The sequence below is a fragment of the Protopterus annectens genome, chromosome 1.part0 (genome assembly GCF_019279795.1).
Source record: "Protopterus annectens isolate FY-2018-M chromosome 1.part0, PAN1.0, whole genome shotgun sequence".
In the NCBI taxonomy this organism is placed as follows: domain Eukaryota; kingdom Metazoa; phylum Chordata; order Ceratodontiformes; family Protopteridae; genus Protopterus; species Protopterus annectens.
Window position 1 is genome coordinate 647186609 of NC_056725.1, and position 24718 is coordinate 647211326.

Genomic DNA, 24718 nt, shown 5'->3' on the forward strand with positions numbered 1-24718 from the left:
TGGTTTGGTGGTGGTGCTGCGGTAGCATTGTCACCTCACAGTAAGACGTTGTCCTGTTTGATTCTCAGCTAAAACGTCTTCTGTGTGGAGACATGTGTGAATGGGCGTACCTTTGTTGAAGGTTGTGCGTCAGGCCTGGCAAGTCGGTAAGTAAAAATCTACTGCCAATCATTAGTGGACTGGAGTTCCGCTGTGGCGACCCCTAACCAGGAAAAGCCAAAAGATACAACAACAAGTGAAAGTATGGTTAAAGTAATTGACTGCTTGGTCTAAACCTAATGTACGAAGTGGGCCCCAGTTGCATTGTTTTAGGATATTATTTAGGTCTTGTGTATTTATTTTACTGTCATCTCTAAAGTGTCTAAAAAGTATGGGGTTTGAAAGATTGGTGTGTTTACATACAAGGAATGTGGGGAGGTGATCACCTAGGCTGTCTGGTAGATGCCTGGTGTATCTATCTATCTGTTTGTCTATCTATATTTTAACACATTTCCCATACATACTCCTCATTGTCATTCTGTGGTATTTTCGTAACTTTTCATCAATGGCATTTCCTCATTATATTCAATATTTTAGGCCAACATTTCTACAAATATTCCCACATTATTAAATTTAGTAGTACTTTTTTGCCACATTTCTCTATTACTGTGATTCTGGCAAATTGGAAGCTAAGTTCCACTTTCTTTGTAGAACCCAATATGAGTCTTTCTTACAGCCCACTTAGAAAGGTTTGCATTTCACCAAATTTATATACACAAAAGCATCTGTCCAGATAGATGATTAAGGAATTGTACCAATGCAAGGGAGAGAAAACTAAAAAATAAAGTTCATTTTTGTACTTTTACGTATTTAACAATAATTGTTTACTTCATTTCTCACAATAGACACAGTGAAGCAACAATACACAAAGAAAAGACAAGTTCATGTATGTCATTATGTAACACACAAAATATATAGGTTCTTAGTTTATTACAAAGACTTTCCCCAAGTATCCTAGGTGAAAATTTGATATGTAAGAAGGGACTATTTCAGAAAGAGTGGACAGGTGAGTGGGTTAAATACCTGTCATTAAAGCTGTATTGTTAATGTGGTTGTATAGATGCAGCTCTTTAGAGAAAGTGTTTACATTTTAACACTGGATCTGTTTAGGTGATGAAGATTAAATAGTGCAGGGTCATTTATAACATAGAAAGATAAGCTAAGCAGAGAACATCATTCTGTAGCCTACTTAAAACAGAGCAGAATGATGGGGCTTTAATTGTGTCAGACTAACTAAGGTACTAAGACCTAACGTCTTTGCTTTTATTCTGTCAGACTAGCTAAGGTGCTAAGACCTAAGGTCTTTCTGTCAAGAAAACAGAAGCTTCTAAAGCTGGTCTAGTTGCTTAACAAGATACATGCCAAAGGCATAATGCATTCAATAAAGAGCCTAAGAAGGAAGGAATAAAATGGGACCATAATTATTCTTGACCTTGAGGTGATACCATGAAAAATAATTTGTACATGGCAAAAGGATTTTCTAACCATGGCAGAGACATGGTGGTCAAGGAGAGTTTGGTATAAATATAGCTAAGTTCCTCATGAGTATATCATATTTAAGTGGAATTCTATTATCTATATGGTATATATTAGTGTTGCTACATGTACAAAAGGGAATGATGCTGCATTTTTGTTGTTGAGACTAAACTCACGATTAACATACCAATCATTTATTTAGCCCAACAGAATCTGAATACCAAGATGTGCTTCAGTAACCCCTCCATTTTTATCACCAGCAAAATTGGTTATCCAGAGTGCCTTTATCAGCTACCATATCAGAATAGCATACACTCTTCACTTTAATGGCATGAATTGTATTAGTCTGTTTATGTATCAGTTGAATTGTGTTTAGCTTAATGTTGAGCTGGAAGAGTTTGTCAATAATTTTATAATGAGGGATAACATAATTCTCAACCTCTTAGAGCAAGAAATCTGGACAAAGCCATAAATAAAAGTGGGACAAAGGCCCAAAAATTGGGACAATTTTTATATATTTTGCTAAGAAAGTTAGAAAGTTGATAGAGTAACAGGTTTTAAATTAGCATGAATTTTCTGAATGGTATAAAGTCTGAAACTCAAAAGTCTGTTATTATTTTCTAACTTCATTCTTTAATGCCTTGCCATTAATTTGTCAGAAAAACCACAATTTTATGAAAAAAACTGAACAAAAATATGAGGTAAAAATCTGGGCATTCTTCGAAAATCTGTACAGTTGAGAGGTGTAGTATCAAGATCCTTGTCAAACACACAAAATATATTATATAGGTTAATAGGTCCTTTTACCCTTGGCCTTGGTAATGCTTTGAAAGAGCTCAATTACAGAAAAGAGTTGAGAAAGGAATGTTACTAGAAAAGAGGTAACACTTCTCATCCCAGCAATCATTGTCAAGACCCATAGAACTGGTATTTTTAATTTTGGAAAGTGTCAAAAAGATTTTGTGCTGAGTGATTTTAGAAGGGAACTTGTCATGGAGAATGGAGGGATGGAATGTGTGTGTGTGTGTGTGTGTGTGTGTGTGTGTGTGTGTGTGTGTGTGTGTGTGTGTGTGTGTGTGTGTGTGTGTGTGTCTGGCAGGGGGGGTATAGCAACCTGGAAGGAGAATTAGTTCAGAAGAATATTAGCAATGTTGGTAGTATACTTTAGTGTCAATAGCAGAAGTCACCTGTAAGAAAGGGATTTGGTTCAATAGTTTCTAAATAGTTCAAGAAATGTTCATGCTCTGAAGCAGCATAAATGATGTTCTATAATTATCTATAATCTGATGATTAATTTTAGTGTTACTAAGATATCAGACAGTTCCAGATTTCTGTTATGTATGGGGTTGTGAATAAATATAGCTACTTCCCCGCTGGTGTCATTAGATCTGCATGTTTAACAGTTGTACCTTGAAATAGGGGACCCCTCTCACTACATTAGGACCAGGGTTCTATAAGCACACAACTGCTGATGTTTTCATGGAGAAGTAAGGCCTCACATTCAGACATGTTGCTGTTAAGGCTTTTGACATTTATTAGTGTTACCTTGATATTATCCAGATCAGAATTGTCGATGTTGGTATGTTATAGAATGATTTTAGTCATTAATAAAAAAGGTTTAGCACAATTGGATATTTTCAGCAATTTCTTACATGTGCATTTATGGAAAAAGGTGCAGACCAGATCACATTATTTTTCCATAATGGTTGCTGTCCACACCAGAGTGCACAGAACATTGCAAAATCACAATCTATGTGGGTAAACTGAATATGTTCAACTAGAGAGATTGAAAAAAGGATGGAGAAATGAAAAGTAGATTTGCTGCGAGAGGGAATGATAAAGAATGGCTGGATTTAAGCATTAATGAGGCATCTGAAGTAGAAAAAACAGAATTGTTAGAAGACAATATAAAAGGTATATACATCAGACCTGTAGAATTCATAGCAACATTTACATCAAAAGCCCACGCTATAAAATATTATTTCTAAATGTTTAAATTCACAAACAATGCTAAAAGAAATTATACAAGGCAGTTAGTAACATCTAAAATGGAAAAAACAAATGAGGATAGAATATTGAAATCTGATTCAGGTGAAGATATTGCAGTTTGTGAACATCAGAGTAACACATTTGAAGTGTATTCTGTACTAAAAAGAAATGAGCAAAAAACAAATATACAATGCAAAGTAAGAATAACAAAGCCATCTACTTCTTATCTCAAGCACATATATGTATAGCCACCACATACCTCACCCTGCATGTCTTCTGCTATATATTCCTCATTTACTCATATCTCAGATCACTTCAGCTCTATCTGTTATTACACTAATCCTGTTCTGTGCCTTTATCCACTGTCCTCCTAACCACTACACTATAATATATCCTTCTCTCCCTTCATCCTTTCACACTTGTATCAGCCTGATGTGGACACCATATAATCATTACCCTCCTCTCTACTTCAATACCTAACAATCTGTAATACTGTCTTTGTATCAACATTTTCCTTTGAAGCATGTGTATTGTATGGTTCAACCACCAAATCTATATTTGCATTATTTTATAAAAAAATCACATTAATGTATTTACATTAGAATGCTACCTCCATAGGATCATAAGATCATAGGAGGTTACTAGGCTAATGGCCTCAGGGCCCTTACAAGCCTAACCAAGTTCAACCTGTGTACCCAAGGGTGTCTAGTTCAAGCAGACACTAAAATTAGCACCTATTGCCCTTGAGGGACACAGTTGGAACACCTGGGGTTAATTTCCGGTTACCCATTCAGTCGTCCAAATTGTGCTTAAATAGGGCCAATGAGGGGCTTTGTTTAACATGAATAGGAAGCTTGTTCCAAAGGTGGGGCAAATTTTGTGAGACAAATTTGTCTCTCTAGCAAGTTCTATTGATGTCACATACCAGGTTAAGGTCCTTTGAGCAAGTGATCCATTTGCCATTTGACTTGCGAATGTGCAGCATTTCCATCAAAGCTGGGTCACAGATTGCTCTATATGTAAGCACAAGTTGACTCTGAGCAGTCTGTATGACACAGAGTAAAGTGACAATGATTTCAGTCTGCCTGCATAAGACAAAGCTTAAAGACTGAATTTTCTTCATAAGGAACCTTTGTGGTCTCTCCAATTGCTTCAGGTGTTTGGAAAGGAGCATGCCAAAGGGACCATTGTACTCTATTACTGGCCTAATGAGGGAAGAGTATGGGGGGTTATAACCCCTTTTTTTCTGGAAGCAATGCCCTTACTTATGAGATGAGCAATATAAAATGCCCTTCTTACCACTGTGGAAACATAGTGATCAAAGTTAAGGTTGCTGTCAACCTGTGTGCCAAGATCTCTCACCACTGACTGTGTGCTTTGGGTATTGCTATCAATTTGGTAGTTTGCAGGGACATCACCCTTGCTGAAGGGAATGATAATGCAGTTTTCTGCATTAAGTTTAAGACCATGACTTTGCCACCAGTCATTAGTCAGCGTAAGACCTTCTTGCAGGAAGTTGACATCGCTAGGGGTTTCAATGATCACTCTCAGTTTGCGGTCATCAGCAAACTTTGTTAGCCACAGTCCTTTAGTTTTAGCTTGTACTTCAGAGAAGTGGATTCCAAACAGATGTCCCAGAATCAATCCCTGTGGAATACTGCTTGTTATGGGTCTGCTGGAGGAGGTGGAGTCTCCTATTTTAACCATATGAGTTCTATCAGTGAGCCAGTTTGCAACCTATGTGGCAATAAAAGGGCTGATATCCAGCTGGTGGGTTTATCAATGATGCCTGAATGGGGGATTGTGTCAAAGGCCTTCACTGTGTTTAGGTAGGCCATATGCACAGATTTGCCCTTGTCTAGGGCTTTGGTGACTGTCTTGAAGAAGTCCACCATATTTAACACATATGATCTCCCCCCTTGGCAAAGCCAAAGTGGGTGGGTCGAGTATTTGAATATTTCCTATATCTTTGTTACTAAGGTTCATGATGATTTGTTCCATGGCCTTGCAGATAAGGCTGGTCAGGCTAATGAGTCTATAGTTCCCAGGGTCCGTGGATGCACCCTTTTTGTGCAAAGGGATGACAGTAGCTGTTTTCCATTCCACTGGGACTAAGCCAGTGCTTAGGCTGTGACTGAAAAGCGTGCTCAGTAGTGATGCTAATTCCTGTTTTAACCAGTATTGAACACAACCCAGGATGTTGTCTTTTCCCACAGAGGCTATGTTTTGACCTTGGAGAGGGCATTTTAAGACCTGCTACTCGGAGATACTAGGCGGAGGACAGGTGTTAGGAATGCTTTGGAGTATATGTGGTGGGGATAGGGAAGTGAAGTTTTCACTGAACCTGTCAGCCAGCAGATTCTACATATGCAGTACCACTAACTGCAAGTTCAGCAGAAATCTGGGCCTTACATTTGAGGTTATGGATTTAACTAAAGATTGCCTTGTGGTTATCTTTAGTTAGGGAAGCTAATTTAGATTCGTAGACAGCTTTGGAGGACTTCACTAGGAGTCTTATTTGCTTGTTTAAGTTGAGGAGGGAGTGTTTCCAGTTTTGAGACTGTTCCTTCCTGCTCTTAGACAGCAATTTCTTTCTGGTATTGTATAGCCTATTAATGGCAGTTGTCCATCAGGCAGGTTTGTTTTTCCCTGAAGATCTCCAAAACTGTGTTTGCAACATGTATTTCTAAAACATTCTCTTTAATGTATGTGTAATATATATATATATATATATATATATATATATATATATATATATATATATATATATATATGTGTGTATATATATTGCACAGTGCAATTAATTCATTGCTGACCTCTAGATGTATAAATATTATAACCTTGCAAATGCTTTTGTTTTAATATAAATTTTGCACATTGCCATGATAACTTTGTATATGTAACCATGGAGTTTTTCTCCCTGGGCCTCCACTGTAAAAATCATAAATAAATAGATATTAAAATTGCATACTAAATTGAATGTTCTATATAATCATTTACTTGAAAAGTTAAAGTGTAATTTTTGTATTATCAGAAGAGAGAATATTTAGTCAAGAAAAAAAGGAGGTGGCATCTAAGAGATGACCAGTGAAAGACAGAACCTCTGGATATGTAAATCTGGTATGTTACAAAATAGCCTGAAAGCATTTGAGCTGAAATTGTATAAGAAGCATAGAGAACATAGCTTGTAGCACTGGTAACATTAAGTGGTAGAAATAACGACTGCTTTTGAACTGAATACGCATCTGCAGACTGTTGTATAATTTATTTTGAGTTAAAAATACAAGTATTTATTTGTAAATTGTATTGGAATGAGTGAAAAGTAATAAATAATTATGATGTCACAATTTAACATTAAATAGACTAGATTTAATGGCTGTTCACTTTGACAAAACCATGACATTAGCTAAGCATGGTTTGAAACAATGGTATTTATTGCATTGCTATGCAGAGTGTTGCTTGTGTGAAGATCTATTTTCAAACTTATTAATGAGCATCAGTTCAACTGAAGTTACTGGTTTGTGGCTTAGTTTGTTTTTCATTTACATACAACAAGCAGTCACACCTTGCACCCTGCCCCTGACACCTTCTCCAGCAATTAGTGAGGGAGTCCCTTTGCTGGCCTGTTGTAGAGGTCCCTGAAAGTCCACCTTTTCACACTGTAATATTGAGTAGAAGTATCTTTTATGTTTTATTTTATTGTTCTTGTATCTATTAGCATATTGTGCAGTGGAAACTCAATATTTATGTAAATATTTATTTGTTTTTAATTGTGTTACTGCATTGGTTCAAGCACATTAATAAACTTGAATTTGACTGCATCTACAAGCCCAGTGGGAACGTATTATGTCTGCCAGCCATCAGCATCATTCATATCTCTCAACCTCTGAGAGCAAGGAATCTGGACAAAACCACAAATAATGGAAGGACAAAGCCCCCAAAATAGGGACAATTCGTAAATATTCCACTTAGAAACTTAAAATTTTGATAGAATAACAGATTTGCCATTCACATGAATTTAATGAAGGGTATGAAGTCTGAAATGCAAAGACCTGTCATTATTTTCTGACTTCTATCCTCAATGATTTGCCAATCATTTGCCAGAAAATCAAAGATTTATTAGGAGCATACCAAAAATGTGATGCAAAAATCTGGACAATCTACGAAAATCTGGACAGTTGAGAGGTATTGCATCATCTTGTATGAAAAACAAACGTAAAAGCAAAATTCTGTTTACATGTAAGTTACCTTCAATAATTAACTGGTAGTTTGTGATTGTGTACTAATAATGTCACATGCCATATAAGTTTGGCTATTCATTGAAGCAGCTCTGTAATGACAAATGGCACCTAGTTTCTTTAATATTTGAGAGCAAGTTTTCTATATTATATGAAAATGTTTTTGTGTTATCCTGCAATATAGTTGAAGGCGTTCACACATGTGCATGTGTTGGTGTGTGTATATGAGTGTGTATGTGTTTTTGTGCACACACATATGCATATCTGTGTGCAAGTGTGTGGGTGTGCACGTGTATATGGCATTATCTCTTTATGTTATTGTCCAAGACAGCAGGTACAATACTTGAAACCTTCTACTTAAAAAAAAAAAAAAATATATATATATATATATATATATATATATATATATATATATATATATATATCAATAAATACAGAGAAAAATGAGAGCTGGAGTTATTCATGTATCTGTCGAGATATATTCAGACAAACCTAAGTAATCTGAAGAACAAGGCCTGAGAGACTCCTGTGTGCCTTCATTGAGATAGGTTAACTCCATGGGAGCCAGATGGGATTACTTGCTGTACATATCATTAACATTTACTAAAAATGTTCAAAACATTTCAATAAACACAGCAGAAGCGTTACTTCAACAAATCAAAAAGAAACCCATGCTCAGATAAATGGTCAAAATAATCAAAAACTAAGAACCATAAACAAAAAGAATGCTGACCAAATGTCTTATGAGAAATTAAACACTTTTTTATTACAGGCTTTTTCAGAGTACAAACAGGACTAATGTCCATGACACAGCTTTCACTTCCTCAGGCTCTTCTGGTATGCCAGTGTGTGCTCACTATGCTCTTCTATCTGTGCGCTGTCTTCTTTCTTTACTCTTACTTGTTGTCTGGTATCATTTGTATACATGAATGGCAGAGGAGTGTTTCAAGATGCAGATGAAGCAGGAACAATATGCAAGACACTGCCAGCTTCATTCTATATCACTGCTTCCCTGAATATTTTAACTACATGTTAACACAAAGTGCAGTACTTGGTGAGATGTACGTACTTAAGGCTTGTAGTATTTTATTTCCTCTAATTGTCTGTGGAACTTGATTTACAACATACCAAGAGGCCCAACAGGTAACACATAGAGAGTTTAGTCTTTCAAAAATGTTTTTGCAGAGGACGGCCACATTCTGGTGAGTCAGAAAGGCTTGACTCGTCTGAAAACAATATCATAGTTGCTTTTTTTGTAGTGTGTAAGATAAATGTGAGAATCATCATAGTTTGCAGATACTAAATGAAACTACCCATGCAACTGTGCAGATACCTATTTCATAATGTTAATTTTATTACCTACAATTTTGAGGACTTAACCTTGGTAGAGTGCAACTCAATATTATGAATGCTGAGAGTCTATTTACTTGATATTACATCTTCAGTGAGAGCACCATCCACATGCAAAAGCATATATGAAGATCTCATATAAGGTCATGAATGTGAGAATATAAAGACATAAAAATCTATATTTATAAATGGAGTCTTTTTTGACTCTTCCATATGTTATATATCTTGTGTTATGATGCCGTGTCTTTTCTCCTGGAAAAAATAACAGAAATAGATAATATGATGGGCAGAACTTCACAGCACGCAGAGACACACATACACATGCACGCACACGTATACACACACACACACACACACACACACACACACACACACACACACACACACACACACACACACACACACACACACACACAAATAGACATAGTCCCATTTTTTATACATGCATACAAATATTACTTTAAGCTGGGTCTGTAGATACAGACAGTGCTCTTTCTGACTATATAATATTGACTTAAGGTACCACCATTTAGAAGGCCATATGTTTTTTGTTTATTTTGCAGTATGGAAAAGAAAGCATTATTATAGGTATGAGCATGATAGTAAACAAAACTGAAAACATTGTTCTTGACAGATGTAGCTTCGATAATTAACATTTCCTTCGAAAGAAAACAGATGATTTGTGAAGCAATTGAGAACTTTTTGCAGTAATAATATTATTGCTATAATTATGATTAATTTCATGTTTTACCTACATTTTGAAGCAGATTTTAACGTAACTATTCTGTCAAGGTGATAGGCAACAACTCTCCAAACAACTGGTGCCTATAGTAATATAAGACATAAGAATCACATTAGGCTTTATTCTAGTTTTATGCTGTCTAGTGTACCCCACCAATGAGCAATTATTTAAATTATATATCTGTGCACATCATTACTTTTCTGATTACTGATGACGTTTTTCTTCAGTTTGCTATTATTTTACCTTTTTTATAATAATATGTATACACAGTGGCGATTACAATATGCAAAATTATGTCGGAATATTGAAACCTAACAAATAAGGTGGTTTTAATAAGTTGGACCACCATAATATAAGAACTGGTCATAACATACAACTCTAAATATACCAATATTGCTAAATGTATTTCCTACAAGTCATAGACTGTTGTGCTAATTGTCCCTTTCTATGTAAGTATGGCTTTGAGGGAATGCTTTCTATCTTGAACAGTGTTGTTGTGATGTAAATTAACTTTAGTCTGAGTTATAGATAGGTCCAGGTTTCAGTATTAAGTAATGTGCTGCAAGGGGCAAAGTCCCCTAACAAAGGGAAGTGAGGGGCTTTCCCATCATAATTTCTTTTTATAATTAATATTTTCATCTAGATTAGAAAAACATTGTTTTTGGTGAGGTAGCACATACATACAATTACCCAGCTGCAGTTGTCTGTTAGCCATCTCATTTTAATGGGTCTGTTAGCATTGTAATTGACTTGCAACAGTGTGACAGAAACTGCCTTTGAACTTTTTATATTAAAGAAAACACTATTAGTCAATAGTCTTGTGAGGCATAGTCTGACCTTTGATGAGTGGCTAAAATGAGAGATTGGCAACCATAGTATGCAAAATGACAATGGAAAGAGGGATTCATTTTTTGATTAGCGGGTATAATTTATTGTGGTATCTCACTTTACAAAGTCATGGAAATGGCCTAATTTCTTCATAGAACGCATTTAATTATTCCATTTGCAATGTTCCTCTTGTAATGTTTTCTAATAAATATGAAACATAGACAACTGACAAGAGGAACTCAACTCATTCATTGGATCAAACAAAATTTATTGAGCAATTTTGCCTACAACAAGTACTGGACTTCTTTTGTTAAAATGTAATAAGCAGAATGATCTTCTCATATATGAAGCACGATGCTGGAATTACATGACATCATGAATCAAGTGACGATTAACAATAAAACTTTAAAAAAACAACACAACGATTATATAAAAATAGATAAAAAGCACAAGTTTTATATAAACATTCTATATGGCTACTCAAGTTATGCATCAAGAAATTATGTTCAGCAGCCCTGAGTTTTAAAAATAATAGAAAAAGAAATATGAACATTCAACCCACGGGAAGTCCCAGCACTTAAACATAATTGTCAGACTAATTCTCTATATTCTAATCAACTTTCCCAGTCCTCTTCCCACTGTCACAGAAAACTTTTCTAGTATGAAGACCAGGAATTTCTTAAATGTTAGCACAAACCATAAAATGTTAACCACACACCTTATCACCAGATTTATGCTTAATGAAATGATTAATCCCATCTTAATGGAAAGATTGGCAGTGTGGGGGTATTTCTATTTCTTTGTATTTTCCATGGTTCATGATGTTATGCAACATCTGTCAATGCATTTATTATTTAAAAATATCATTGTGTTTATTTAAATTTTATACTGAAGAGGTCTAATCCTTGTAGACAAAAGCACTCAATAAATTCTGTTTGGTCCAATAAAGTTGACAACTCATGGTCGTCAGTTGCTGGTGTTTCTTACTTATTTGTTGATTGTTCATCAATGGTCAACCTTTTCCAGCTTGTTTGAATTTCTGCCAACAGATATCGTGTTTTTGTTTCTCTGAACACACTGATTTGTATAGTTTGTGGGTTAGTAAACTGCCAGCCCATTTAGTTGATCACAAAATCAGTCAGCAAGGTCCTCTCATTTTAGGCTTAGGTATCAAAATTATAATGCCACTGTACTTCAAAGAAGGAAAAATAAAATGGTGTACAGGCTAAATAATGTTCACAAAACTAATCAAAGCCATGTAGAAATAATTCGAAATAATGTATGAGTAATAGCTCAGACCTTAAGCCAACCATGCAAAATCATTTGTTTTCAAACAAATTCCACCTACCAAAGCCTACCTGCAGAGTATGTTCCCATGGTAACCATACTGTGCTAAACTACTTAATCCGCTTTCATGGTACAACACTCTATTTAAAATAGTTTTTATGCTAGCAGATCTAATCACTGTACAGCCATGCACACTACTGCGAACCCCCCATTATTTTAGCAGTTTGACTTACACACACACACACACACACACACACACACACACACACACACACATATATATATATATATATATATATATATATAGGTCCATGTCAGATGGCCGAAAACCCAGATTTCCGATGACCACATCACCGCGACAACATCGCAGACAACATGCATCCCCAACAATGGTAAGTCAATGTATTACGGAACGGAATACATTCCCATTCCTGTAATACATTAAAAAAACACATAACATGTATAGCAGGGGGCAAGCCCTCCTGCAGACCCCCCTACTTAAATATACCAACTCCGAGATCGCACTACAGGTACAGAATTTGAATAACGCCCATTCTACACTACTCACTGTTGTCGGGGATGCATGTTGGAGATGTCATCTCAGTGATGTGTTCATTGGTAATCTGGGTTTTCGTCCATCTGACATGGACCCATATATATATGTATATATATATATATATATATATATATATATATATATATATATATATATATATATATATATATATATGTCATATATCATATCTACACACACATGGTCTTACCTGCCTTTCCAAATAGACCCTGGACCTCTCTCCTTATACAATATATCTCAAACTTGATATTCTCTTCCCCCTCACCCCTTTTGCTCTCCATTTCAATTTTACTTTTTATTGTTTTTACACTTGCTCTATAAAGAAATATAAAGGAATTTCATACTGGCCTTTATCTCTGTATAAACAAGGTGACTGATTTATTTTTAGACATAAGGCCAGGTCTGTGTGCTGCCTCAACCCACACCATTCGTACTTGCTACACTCGGGTTCACTTAACTCCTCTACCTACCCCATTCTCACCCACCCCCAAACTCCTTAAAAATATACCTTATCCACCTAACCTCCAACCACCAATCAACTAATCATCTTTAATCTATTGTTAATCACTCTCCACCCACTAATCCAACCAATCAACTTCTCCAGTACATCTCATATTACATCTCACCTTCACTCATCCCTCTATTATTACTTCATCTTCAACCAACTCTCTACTTCGACTTTACTTTAATACTACACTCCTTCATCCTGCTCCACCCAAATCTTCCCCTCTCTTTTTTATTTTCTACCATACCTATTTTCAAAGTAGCCCACACTCTCCCAATCCCTAGCTTCCAAATCATGCTTCTCAGCATACTCAATCTCTATTCTACTTATCTTCTCCTACTTGACCTCTTATCACAACAACCGTGCTTATCTAACACCATCACCAACTCTCTGCCAAGCATCCAACAACCATAACTTCACCCTGTCATGCTCTGTTTCCCCTCTCTCTGTTTAACTTCTTTTACTCATCTCTTCAAAAACAAAGTTTTGTCTCTCACCCCTTCTGTCTCTCCCAGAATCAAACTAAAACATCACATCTACAACTCCTGCACTCCCAAGCTCACTTTAACTTTCTAGAATTCTCCTTTTAACTGTTGATATACACCCTAATCCAGGTCCCTCTATATCACTACCCTCTTCTAGTTAAACATCCTTCTCCATCCCATTTTCTTAGCCCCCTCTTCTACCCTCTCCTCTTCCCCCCTAAAACGTTATCCATTACTTCTATAAACATACAAAGTCCACTAAAAAAAAACACTGGAACTTCATTCATTTTCCATTATACTCCACATATCTTAACCTTGTCTGACACCTGTCTAAAACCCCATATCTCAAACAATGACATTTTACTGCCAGGCTACAATGTTTCTAGCCAGGCTAGAATCTCAAAAAAGGAGGTGATATGGCCATACTCTACTTTGATCAGCTGATACTTTCCCCCTTTATCCACCCATCTACCTGATTTCTTCCCTGCTGAACTATTAATACTAAACTGCAACATAAAAACCCACAAAAAAATTGCTATAGTGTCCATCTATATTCCACCTGGCAAAAACATCCCTACTCTTGAAAACATGCTGTCATGGATCTCATAAAACACCCCCTATGAAACTGTAATACTAGGTGATGTAAATATTGACCGGAAAACACTAAGTGCAACCCCCCCCTGACCAAAGCATCAATCTCTTTGAATTTATCAAACTCATCACAACCCCAACTCTCTTGAATAAACATTCCAGCTCTGGTACTACCCTAGACTGGATACTAACTACCAACCCTGACCTCTTTCACAACCCCTGTGCACTTCCTGATACTTTAAGTGACCACCTACCAATCTACATCCAAAGATATTCTCCACAACTATATAGACCTCATCTTTACAAAGGCTGCCATAAATTCTCTAGCTTCAACCCTACAACTTTTAATTAAAATCTCTCATCAATAAACTGGTCCTGCCTGCATAGTCTTCCCTTAATGATGCCATGCTAAAATTCAACAATATCTTCTTAGATACTCTTAATACCCCAGCACCCCTTCGGAAAATCAGAATAAAATCTAATTATGTCCCCTGGCTGACAAAAGACACTTGTTCCATTATGCATCAGAGAAATTCTGCTTGGAAATCTTGGATAAAATCTAAATATCCTACTCACCATCAAAATTTTAAAGAACTCAGAAACCAAACACAAAATCACATCTGCAATGACAAGAAAAAAATGTACTATAAGGCCCAAACTAGCCCTCACTCTAATCCCAAAAACGTCTGGAGAAATACCAACTCTATCCTTCACCCTGGTAGCCCTTTAACTCCTTATCCATACCCTAACAATTCAGCTCAGGACACTGCGTCCCTCCTCAACTATTATGTCATTGATATTACCCAAAAACTGACAACACTGACCAGAACCCCAACACTACTATCCCTCCCCAAACACCTTTTAATCACACCCTATTCTCTCTTAAATCAATGCCCACCTTTTTCATAAAATATTTCCTCCAAAAACTAAAACCATATTCTCCTTCTGCTGATAATCTACCCTCCTTTCTCAAACTTGCAGCTGACTCTATAGCCTACCTGGTTTCAATACTTATCAATAGATCAATTTGTGAAGCCACTGTACCAGATATCTAGAGATCTTTCTGTGTAATATCCCTACACAAAGGAGGCAACTCCACTGATCATCTAACTTCAGACCCATAGCTATACTCTTCGCCATTTCAAAACTCCTGGAAAAATGTATACATACTCACCTTCTCAAATTTCTTATCCAAGAAAACCTGCTGACACCTACCAAACATGGTTTCCATCTAAACCATAATGCTATTACAGCCCTTTGACCTTTCACTTATACAATAGCTGAAGCCCATGATAATAACAAACTTGTCTCATGTCTAGACATTCTAAACTCTCAGCCAAGTTAGCATACCTTAATCTCTCAGCTTCCACACTCGAATGGTTCTCCAGCTATCTCTCTAACAGAATGCAATCTGTCAGATGGCATTCCTCCTGCTTTCCCTTCCTACCCATCCATACAAGTGTTCCCCAGGGCTCCATCCTGGGAACTGTTCTAGTCAACATTTTCATGCCTTGCTATCACTCCTCTCTCATTCAGTATGCTGATGATTCTACACTCATCTCCTATTCTGAAAATATCTCTCAACTTCACATTCTTACTCAAAACTCTTTTCTCTGTTGAAAGATGGCTCACTGAAAAGCAACTCATTTTAAATCCTCAAAAGACTAAACTTTTACTCTTTCTCCCTAAATCACTTTCCCCATCCCAAACCCATCTTTACCATCTCTTTCTTAAATAAAACCATCATTAATGTAGAATCCCACACAAAGCTACTTGGGAATGATAATAGATGATCAATTAAAATTTGACCTCCATGTCCAACAATCCATTAAAAAATAAACCAAAAACTGGGTCTCCTCTATAGGAACAAAAAATTCCTAACTCTAGAATCCAGACTCTCTTTAACTCAAGCTTACCTACTTCCAAGGTTATCTATGCTGCCCCAGTTCTTACAAACCTACAATCTTCCTTAATTACAGTCAACCAAGAAGATCAAAAAATTTGCTGCAAACCTACCACATATCTCTCATCACTGCACGGCACTAAAGAACCCACAGTAGCCCAAATTCCCCTATCAACTTCACCTTTCACAATTCTATATAACATACCTCTTACTCAACAAAAAATCGTCAGCCTGCTCCTCCCTAGCCAATCTTGTATCTTACTATACCCCTATGCGCCCACTCCGTAGCACAGACCAACTTCTCCTTCAAACATACAAACCCAATAAAACTATTGGGAAAGTATTATACAAATATTCAGTATCTCAAAATTGGAACAAACTCTCACTCATCATAAGAAGCAGTACTCAGTTCAATATTTTCAAAAAAGAACTAAAAAAGTATCTAGCTAAATCGTGGATATGCCCTTGTCAGGACCCCATGTAAACCCTTACCTCTCCGTTCAGCTACTTATTTCCTCCCCTGCAACTTCTACCTGCTAAGTCTCTTAGAAGGTTAAGGTTTAACAGCAGTACCCTCTATTTCTCATGTAACAAGAACATGTATAAAGTCATTTCCCATGTGTAAGTCTATTGTATCTACCATAGTTATGTTTATATTTTGTTTTTGGGATTTCTCAAATTTGTAAACTGTTATATATTGCCTTTAATTGATTTTTGCATCATTGTGTATTTTTTATCTTGCTTATTTTCATAAAGTTGCTTAAGTATCTGGAGCTTTTCTACTCAGGTCTCCTAACCCGGTTAACACATGTCAACTAAAATAAAATAATAAAAATAAATCCCAGCATGTATACTACAGCTGCACACCACACAATTTTATACCAGTAGTAACATAACACTGTAGTATAATAAACCTGAATGGAAATGGAAATAGCTCATGACTCTAAGTAAAACAGATTCTAGCCCTTTTTGTTCAAAAAAAAAAAACAGATTAAAAAAAAGTTCTGTAAGTGTACATACAAGAACTTGAACATTCTTAAATCTGATTTAGAACTAGAAAAATGACACATCACCCTTAATATTAATTTACAACTATTGTGCATTGTAGTTTAATGTCAGAACTTTCAACTACTGATTAAAGATTTTCACATACATATAATGAAATATTTTGTGTGCTATGTGAGCTGCAGTATTTGAAAACCTACTACTATGCAAACTGAATAATTATTACTGTAGTGTAAATTAACTGTCATAACCTTATAAGTATATAGTTAGGATGATAATTTATTACTCAGAACAGAATTTATTAAAAATTACAGAACTGTATAGTATTGTATAAAATTATAAAGATAGAAAAAAGAAGTACAGCTCCCACACAGCATGATAAATTGTGTGTGTGTATGTGTGTGTGTGTGTGTGTGTGTGTGTGTGTGTGTGTGTGTGTGTGCACGAGCGCATGCGTGCATGTGTGTGTGTGTGTGTGTGTGTGTGTGTGTGTGTGTGTGCGTTTGTGTGTGCGTGTGCACGTGTGTGTGTGCATGTTGTGTTTAACAGATACTTTGTTCATAATAACTACAGAGATGCAATCAAATTATTTTAAATGATCACCTATACATACATATAGAAATTAACAAAGCAGTATTATTGTGGTCTTTTTATTTAATGGTCACTGCAAGGCAGACTGATAAATTTGTAGTTTTCCAGCATACTTCGAAATGAACATCCACACGGGCAACATCTACAGAAGACAAGATGAATAATGCAAACAAAATCAATAAACAAAATTTTTGAGGTAATGCTTTTGGTATGGTGACACACATGATCAGTTTTGAAATTACTTTTGACAAAAATTATACTTATAGGTTTATTATTAACATAGCTTTATGTAAAACTTAAAAGTGTGCATTAACATTTTACATTTTGCTAAGATTTGGTGTATTTGTTTCTAGTTCAGTACTAAAAATTCATGAAGAATACAAGCACGCACCTATCAATTATGGTATCAGTGAACATTACCTTTCATTTTAAAGGAATTTCAGAATTATTAACAAATCCTGTTTGAATAAATCTCCAAATTAAAATTCTTGAGTGATCATAGTACTTGTTAATGCTCTCTAAGACAAAGTGAATAAAATCAAACAAGCAAATAAAACTGAAGTAATAGTCTATGAGTTTTTACTTGTCTAGCAGTGCTAATTAATTCAGGGTTCTTATTAGCATATGGAACGTTGACAACATCAAATGCGATATTGTTGATGCAAAAATGCCGAAAGTGCAGAACATCGAACGGGTAAACGGAAATCTCCGTAAGGGGAGATTTCCATTTACTACAATGTAGTGCGGTCTCGGAGTTGGTATATTTAAGTAGCGGGTGGTGTGGTGGGCGCAGCCCCCCACGTGAGGGGTGTAGGGGGGCTTTCCCCCCTGCCTACACCCTTCAGTTTTTTTTTTTTAATATCGCCATTCAAAAATGTAATAGTTCGATCATTTCAATTCGATATTTTGTGATTCGAACTATTACATTTTTGAAATGCTGATATAGACCCTTAATTCATATCTCTTTACAAAAGGAAGTGTTTATCTTCCTAATTATAGTGTTTACTGTACAAGTAGAATGTACAACTACAGCTATACAGTGAAAATAACACTGTATAGTGAGATGCTGAAATGCCCATTCTGTAACTCGATGCTACCTAACAGCTTTTGTAAATCATGCACCAGATAACTAGATGAGAGCTGTTTGACATAATCATCTCTTACTTTATGCTTTTTCAGACAATGATTGTCTGACTTACTATAAACCATTTCCTGTTATATAATCTACCCCTTGAGACTACACTATAGGTAGGAAACATCTATTGATAATCTCATGGCTTTTCACTACCACATGTGAGTCTTTGCAAAGGCATAATTAGAGTGCAGGACTAGTCTCACCTCTGTATTTACAGAGACTTCCATGTGTTGTTTAGTAACCGTAATTCTATCCAGTCTCAACCACCTATTCCATTTGTTACTGTAGTAGGTAAATTCTCTACCCAGTTCCTGTCATTCCCCCATATCTGCTAAACTAAATGTTTCAATTAAACTGTTGCACCTTCTTTCTGCCTTAGTCATTTTTATATACTTTACATATTTTCCCCTTCCACTTCTCCACAGCTGCTCTTCAAAAAATATTTTCTAGTTGCCAGTTAATATATGTTCCTCTTCATGAAAATGCATTACTGACTTCACCATTATATGAATTTGTCAGATGTCAGCCTTTAGTGGGACATTTGTTGAAACTATTGTCAGCTTTTGCCCCAGGATCTCCCCCTTTCAACCCACTAAGAAGCCATTGTTGCTCTTAAATATGCCCCCCTTCCACGGGGGTACCACTGTCCCCTAATACTACTGTCCTCCTTCTTTTTGCATTGTATAACTTCAGTAGGCTAGCAGCTTATAATCCTTCTGCATCAGTTTCTTATTTTCTGTCTGACTTAAATACATTTCCTGGATTAAAACTATATTTGCTCCTTCGTTTTCACCTTCCTACACAATCCTTCTTGATGGGATTCATCAGTTCATTTACATTCTACGGTATTACCTGGAGCTTTTTTACCTCCATTGCCATACTGATTTTACAGTACATCCTTTCCTACGTCCTACCACCTGACTGCTCCCCATTTCCTATATGTTTTTTTTTTGAGACTTGAAACCATGCATAGATCAGCTCCCCATGTAGCTTCATTTTTCATAATTCCACTGTGAGCATGGTATGGTCTTCCCTTCAAACAGGCCACACCAAAGCTCATGTGCTCTGTCTACTTGCTTCACCACACTATAACTTGTTTTTAGTTTGATCATTAAGTCATAGGTTGCAAAAATGAAACTATAAATGTTAACTGCAGCAATGGCATGATGATTATGTACCAAATGCTCTGCAAATGTGCCAAGATGAAATTGTGCTGACAAGCTGATGTGCTGAGTCTAAAGTACCAAAATGTGGTTTATATGGAAAAAAAAAACATATGGGTGCTACATAATTACTCTAATGACATTATTGTAGTTAGCGTTTGTATTTGATTATTACAGCTGGCTTTTAGTTTAAACTGAAAATCATACAGGGACCAGCTCCTCATGTAACTTTACTTTTCATAGCACTTCTTTCAGAATGGTATGATCTTCTCCTTCCAGCCAGGTCACACCCCTGTTCATATGTTCAGTCTGCCTGCTCCCCCACACCATCAGGCTTTATATTTGAAAATACCGCTCAGCACTTCAGCTTGACTGTGTTAATTCATGCTAGCACCTTTATGGAAGTATTGCTATATAACCACTCTAATAGCATTATTGCAGTTAACATTTATACTATTTTGTTTCCATGGAACAGTATGCTTGCTGCCTCTTACTTTCAGTTTGCGCTGGTATTCATGCTTCTCTCAACTCCCCATGTAACTTCTTTTGCTATAATCTCTCTGTCAGTTGGTATGTCCTTCTCCCTTATAGGACATACCAGTGCTCACATGCTCTGGCTGTTTACTTCTGTCCTACTACAGATTCTTACATTTTAAAATGCACTTTCATTACTTACAGTCTAAAAGCATTTCATCATCTTATTGTACAAGGTTGAGAGAACCACATTTTCACAGTTTGTTAGACTCTCAAAAGGAAAACCTTAAAGGGGAATTAACAGAAGAAGAAGAAATTAGGGAAGCCATACACAGGCAAAATGCAGGTAAATTTCCAGGTAAGGATGGAATTCCTATAGAGGTATTGACATTGGGAGGCGATACAAAAGTAAAGATCTGTAAGAACATTTTCATTAGGTTAGAATAATGTAGCAGGTGCCTCTCACTTGGAAGCAGATGATAAAGGCAGTAGCTCCTAAAGATGTCAGGGTTCCAATGAACCTCACTTCATATTGCCCAAACCATGACTACAAGGTTTTCATCAGTATATGGGAAAACAGGCTGGGTCTGATAGTGGGTAAATTAATACAGGGAGATTCATATGGATTAATGGGAGGTACAAAAATATTTGATAACATACTTAGCACACGCATGATTATACAAGGTGCCAGTAGTTCTAGCAATAATCTTTTTAGATGCAGAGAAGGCATTGATAGGATGACGTGACCATATTTGTTTCAAATGTTAACATGTTTGGGGTTTCCAGAATCATCTATATTAATGTCACAAGCAATATACAACAGAGCACAGGCACAGATTAAAATAATGGGAGGACATTTAGATGTCTTAATATTGCTGAGGGGTAGACAGCAAGGGTGCCCCATATCACCACATTGTTTGCTTTGTACCTTTTACCCCTGTAGCAGAGATTAGGCTTAAATGCTGATAATATAATATTAACAATGAGAAAGCCTAGGGAGTATCTGAGTTAGGGCAGTTTTGGAGTGTTTATGGATGCAAAATAAATCTTGACAAAACCATAGTGATACAGATAAATTTAACAGATCCATAAGGGTTATTGAATTGTTATCTGCACATGAGGGGGATAATACATTAAAATCTTTGTGGAGTTGGCTGATGCCTACATGTGCAGAGTTGGTGAAATGTTCTGAAGAAAAAATGTTGAATAAAATATAACATAATTGTCAGAGATGGTCCCATCTAGGTTTAGATCTAGATGAAAAAGCATACATGTTGCACTGACACATATTACTACATATATTTCATTGAGGACAACTTTTTCGGACTGGACTAGATCCTACGTATCTCAAAGGGATAAAAAAATTGATGCAAAAACTAGTATGGGGGTAGAAAGGCTGAGAGTAAGCAGGGAGATGGTGCTACTCCTGAAACAGTATGCTATGCAGGTGTTTATCCAGGCTTGGTGTCACTTTGAGACTTATGAATCAAAGTGGAAAGATATCTTAAAAGAAAAATATGGATGGTTGGGTAATAAAGACTGGATCAAATCAATATGGGATAGAGAGGCCCAAAGGATAGACCCTCAATACTGGATACATCTACTAGGGAGGCTGGAAAGTTATTTCAGGGGAAGAAGTTACAAGAATGGAAACAGAATATATTGCCAATAGGGAGTAGATTTAGAGTTGTGGGAGGGGATAAGCTTAAGAACATGTCTGAGGTTTTGGGAGCAGTTGATTGTGGGACAAAGAACATTAAACTGAAAGGGAGTAATATAATCCTCCAAAGGGTGCTTAACTGACATATCAAGCTTTGCAAATTCAAATGAAAGACCCAGAGATTTTAAGGTGGAACAAGAGATGAGACCAGCTTTAATACAATAGTCAATACAATCAACAGAGAGCCAGGTGATGTGATGGGGGCATAGAAGCAAGAAAAGGGAGAATACTAGTGGAATCGAAATGGAAAGCATCATAAAGATTATGAGCTGGTGGGAGTGGGACAGTGGGAGAAGAAGTAAGTTTTGAAACCTGGGAAAGGACTTATATTATGCCTGAAAAAGATATAAGATCATGTTCCCCTCTACTCAGCACTCATTAGACCCATTATAGAGTACAATGCCCCTTTTGGAATGTACCTCACAAGACATCTGCAGCAGCTGGAAAGGCCACAGAAGTTACTGGCCTCAAACAGATACTGGTTTCAAACATGTGCATGGGAATGCCTCCATAAATATTTGTATACCCCTACAAGGTTAGCAAGAACATTCCTGGTAAATGACAAAGGATGTTGGAGGTGTGGTGTGGTCTAAAACTCTATGCCAAGAAATGTATACTAGTATTCTTTGGGAAGATGGCTACTCCTGGAAACTACCACATTAATAATACATGTCTAAGAGTAGACCAAGTGGTCAGAAATATACATGTAGACAGTAACCTGGCTTTTGAACATCATGTAACTCTGGCAGTAAGGAAATCATTATATGCTGTGCAACTTATAAGCAAGGGTATGGCATCTAGGTCCAAGGATGGCATTGTTCTGCTGTATTCAGCCCTCATCATAGGATCATAGGTTTATAGGTAGGTACTAGGCTATCGCCCCAAGGGCCTAAGTAAGCCTAGCCAACAAGGTTCCCTGGCTTACGCTACCCAAGAAAGTTAATTTCCTGTGCCCTTGTCAAGCAGAGCCATAGAAGTGATCCCTGGGGTGTATTTTCTATTTCCAAGATTTTTCTTGAAGAGTGCTAATGAGGAACTTTGCTTGACATAGATGGGTAGCTTGTTCCACAGTATAGGAAGTCTCTGGGACAGGAATCTATCCCTCCAACATGTCCTGTTTATTGTGGTGACAATGTTTAGGTCCCTAGAGCATGCAGCTCGGAGGGACTGGGATTTCTTTAGGTGTAGCATGTCCAGCAGCTCTGGGTTTAACATAGCTTTATATGTTAGGCAAAGATTTCCTCAGAGTTGGCGATATGCTACAGAGTAAAGCTGGAGTTTTTTGAGATGGTCAGTGTAGGGCATCTGTTTGAGGCCAGTAACTTCAGTGGACTTTCCAGATGCTGCAGTTGTCTTGTGAGGTACATTCCAAAAGGGGCATTGTACTCTATAATGGGTCTAATGAGTGCCGAGTAGAGGGGAACAATTACCTCTTTTTTCCTGGATGGGAACCCTTTTGTGATGAGGTGTGCCACATAGAAGGATTTTCTGACTACTGTAGCAATGTGATTATCAAAGGAGAGACTACTGTCCACCTGGGTACCAAGGTCTCTTATCACACATTCAGTGTTAAGCAGGCTGCCATTTATGTGGTAGTTCATGGGTACAGAGTTTTTACCAAAGGGGATGACAATGCACTTTTTGGCATTGAGCTTGAGGCCATGCCTCTAACACCAGACATCTGTCTCAGTGAAGCCCTTCCGTAGGATGTCCACATCATTTGGGGACTTGACTATGGCTCCTAGTTTGCAGTTATCTGCGAACTTCGTTAGCCAGAGGCCTTCTGTGTTAGCCTGTACTTCAGAGAAGTAGATACCAAACAGGAGAGGTCCCAGGACTGAACCCTGTGGTACTCCACTTGTCACTGGTTTGAAGTCAGATTTGGAGTCTGCAACTTTTACAGTGTGTGTTCTGTCAGTCAGCCAGTTGGCAACCCATCTTGTGACGTTGGGATTTATACCTAGTTTAGTGAGTTTAGCTATAATTCCAGAATGGGGGATGGCGTTGAAAGCCTTGGTGAGGTTAAGATAGACTGTGTGAACCACCTTACCCTCGTCTACAGCTTTGGTGACTGCCTCAAAGAAGTTGATCAGGTTCAGAAGGCATGATCTGCCTTTCACAAACTTGAACTGGATGGGGTCTAGAGTTTGGAGGTTATCAATGTCTTTGTTTATGAGTTCCATGATGATACGTTCTATGACCTTGCAGACCAGGCTCGTCAGGCTAATAGGGTGATAGTTCCCAGGGTCAGTGGTGGCTCCCCCTTTATGGAGTGGAATAACGCTTGCTGTGTGCCATTCAGTGGGCACAAAGCCTAATGTGAGACTATAACTGAACATGGTGGGAAGCCAGTTCGTTCTGAAGTTCATGTAAAATGCAGCCTGGGATGGTGTCCAGTCCCATGGATGCTGTGTTTTTGGTTTTAGAGAGTGCAGCTTTTACCTGCATAGATGTAATTACAGGGACTCTGCATTCTTCCTGTATAGATATGGGCCCTTTAGGGGGAGAGAGGGGGGTAAAGTTGGCACTGAACCTATCTGCCAGGATGTTGGCAATGTCAGTTGGTTCTGTAATTTTTGTGCCATTGTGCTGTAACTCAGAGCAGATCTGGGTGTTGCATTGA

The 24718-nt window shown here is 37.1% G+C and overlaps 1 protein-coding gene across 1 annotated transcript in view; it reads right to left on the reverse strand.

Annotated features, from left to right (window-relative positions):
• Positions 1–17480: 17480 nt before the first annotated feature.
• LOC122801496 (pulmonary surfactant-associated protein C-like) overlaps positions 17481–24718 on the reverse strand; it is a 131711-nt gene continuing 124473 nt past the window's right edge. The window contains exon 6 of the mRNA XM_044070943.1: positions 17481–17745. Coding sequence (XP_043926878.1) covers positions 17663–17745 — 83 coding nt within the window. The 3' untranslated portion in view covers positions 17481–17662. The remainder of the gene's footprint in view (positions 17746–24718) is intronic.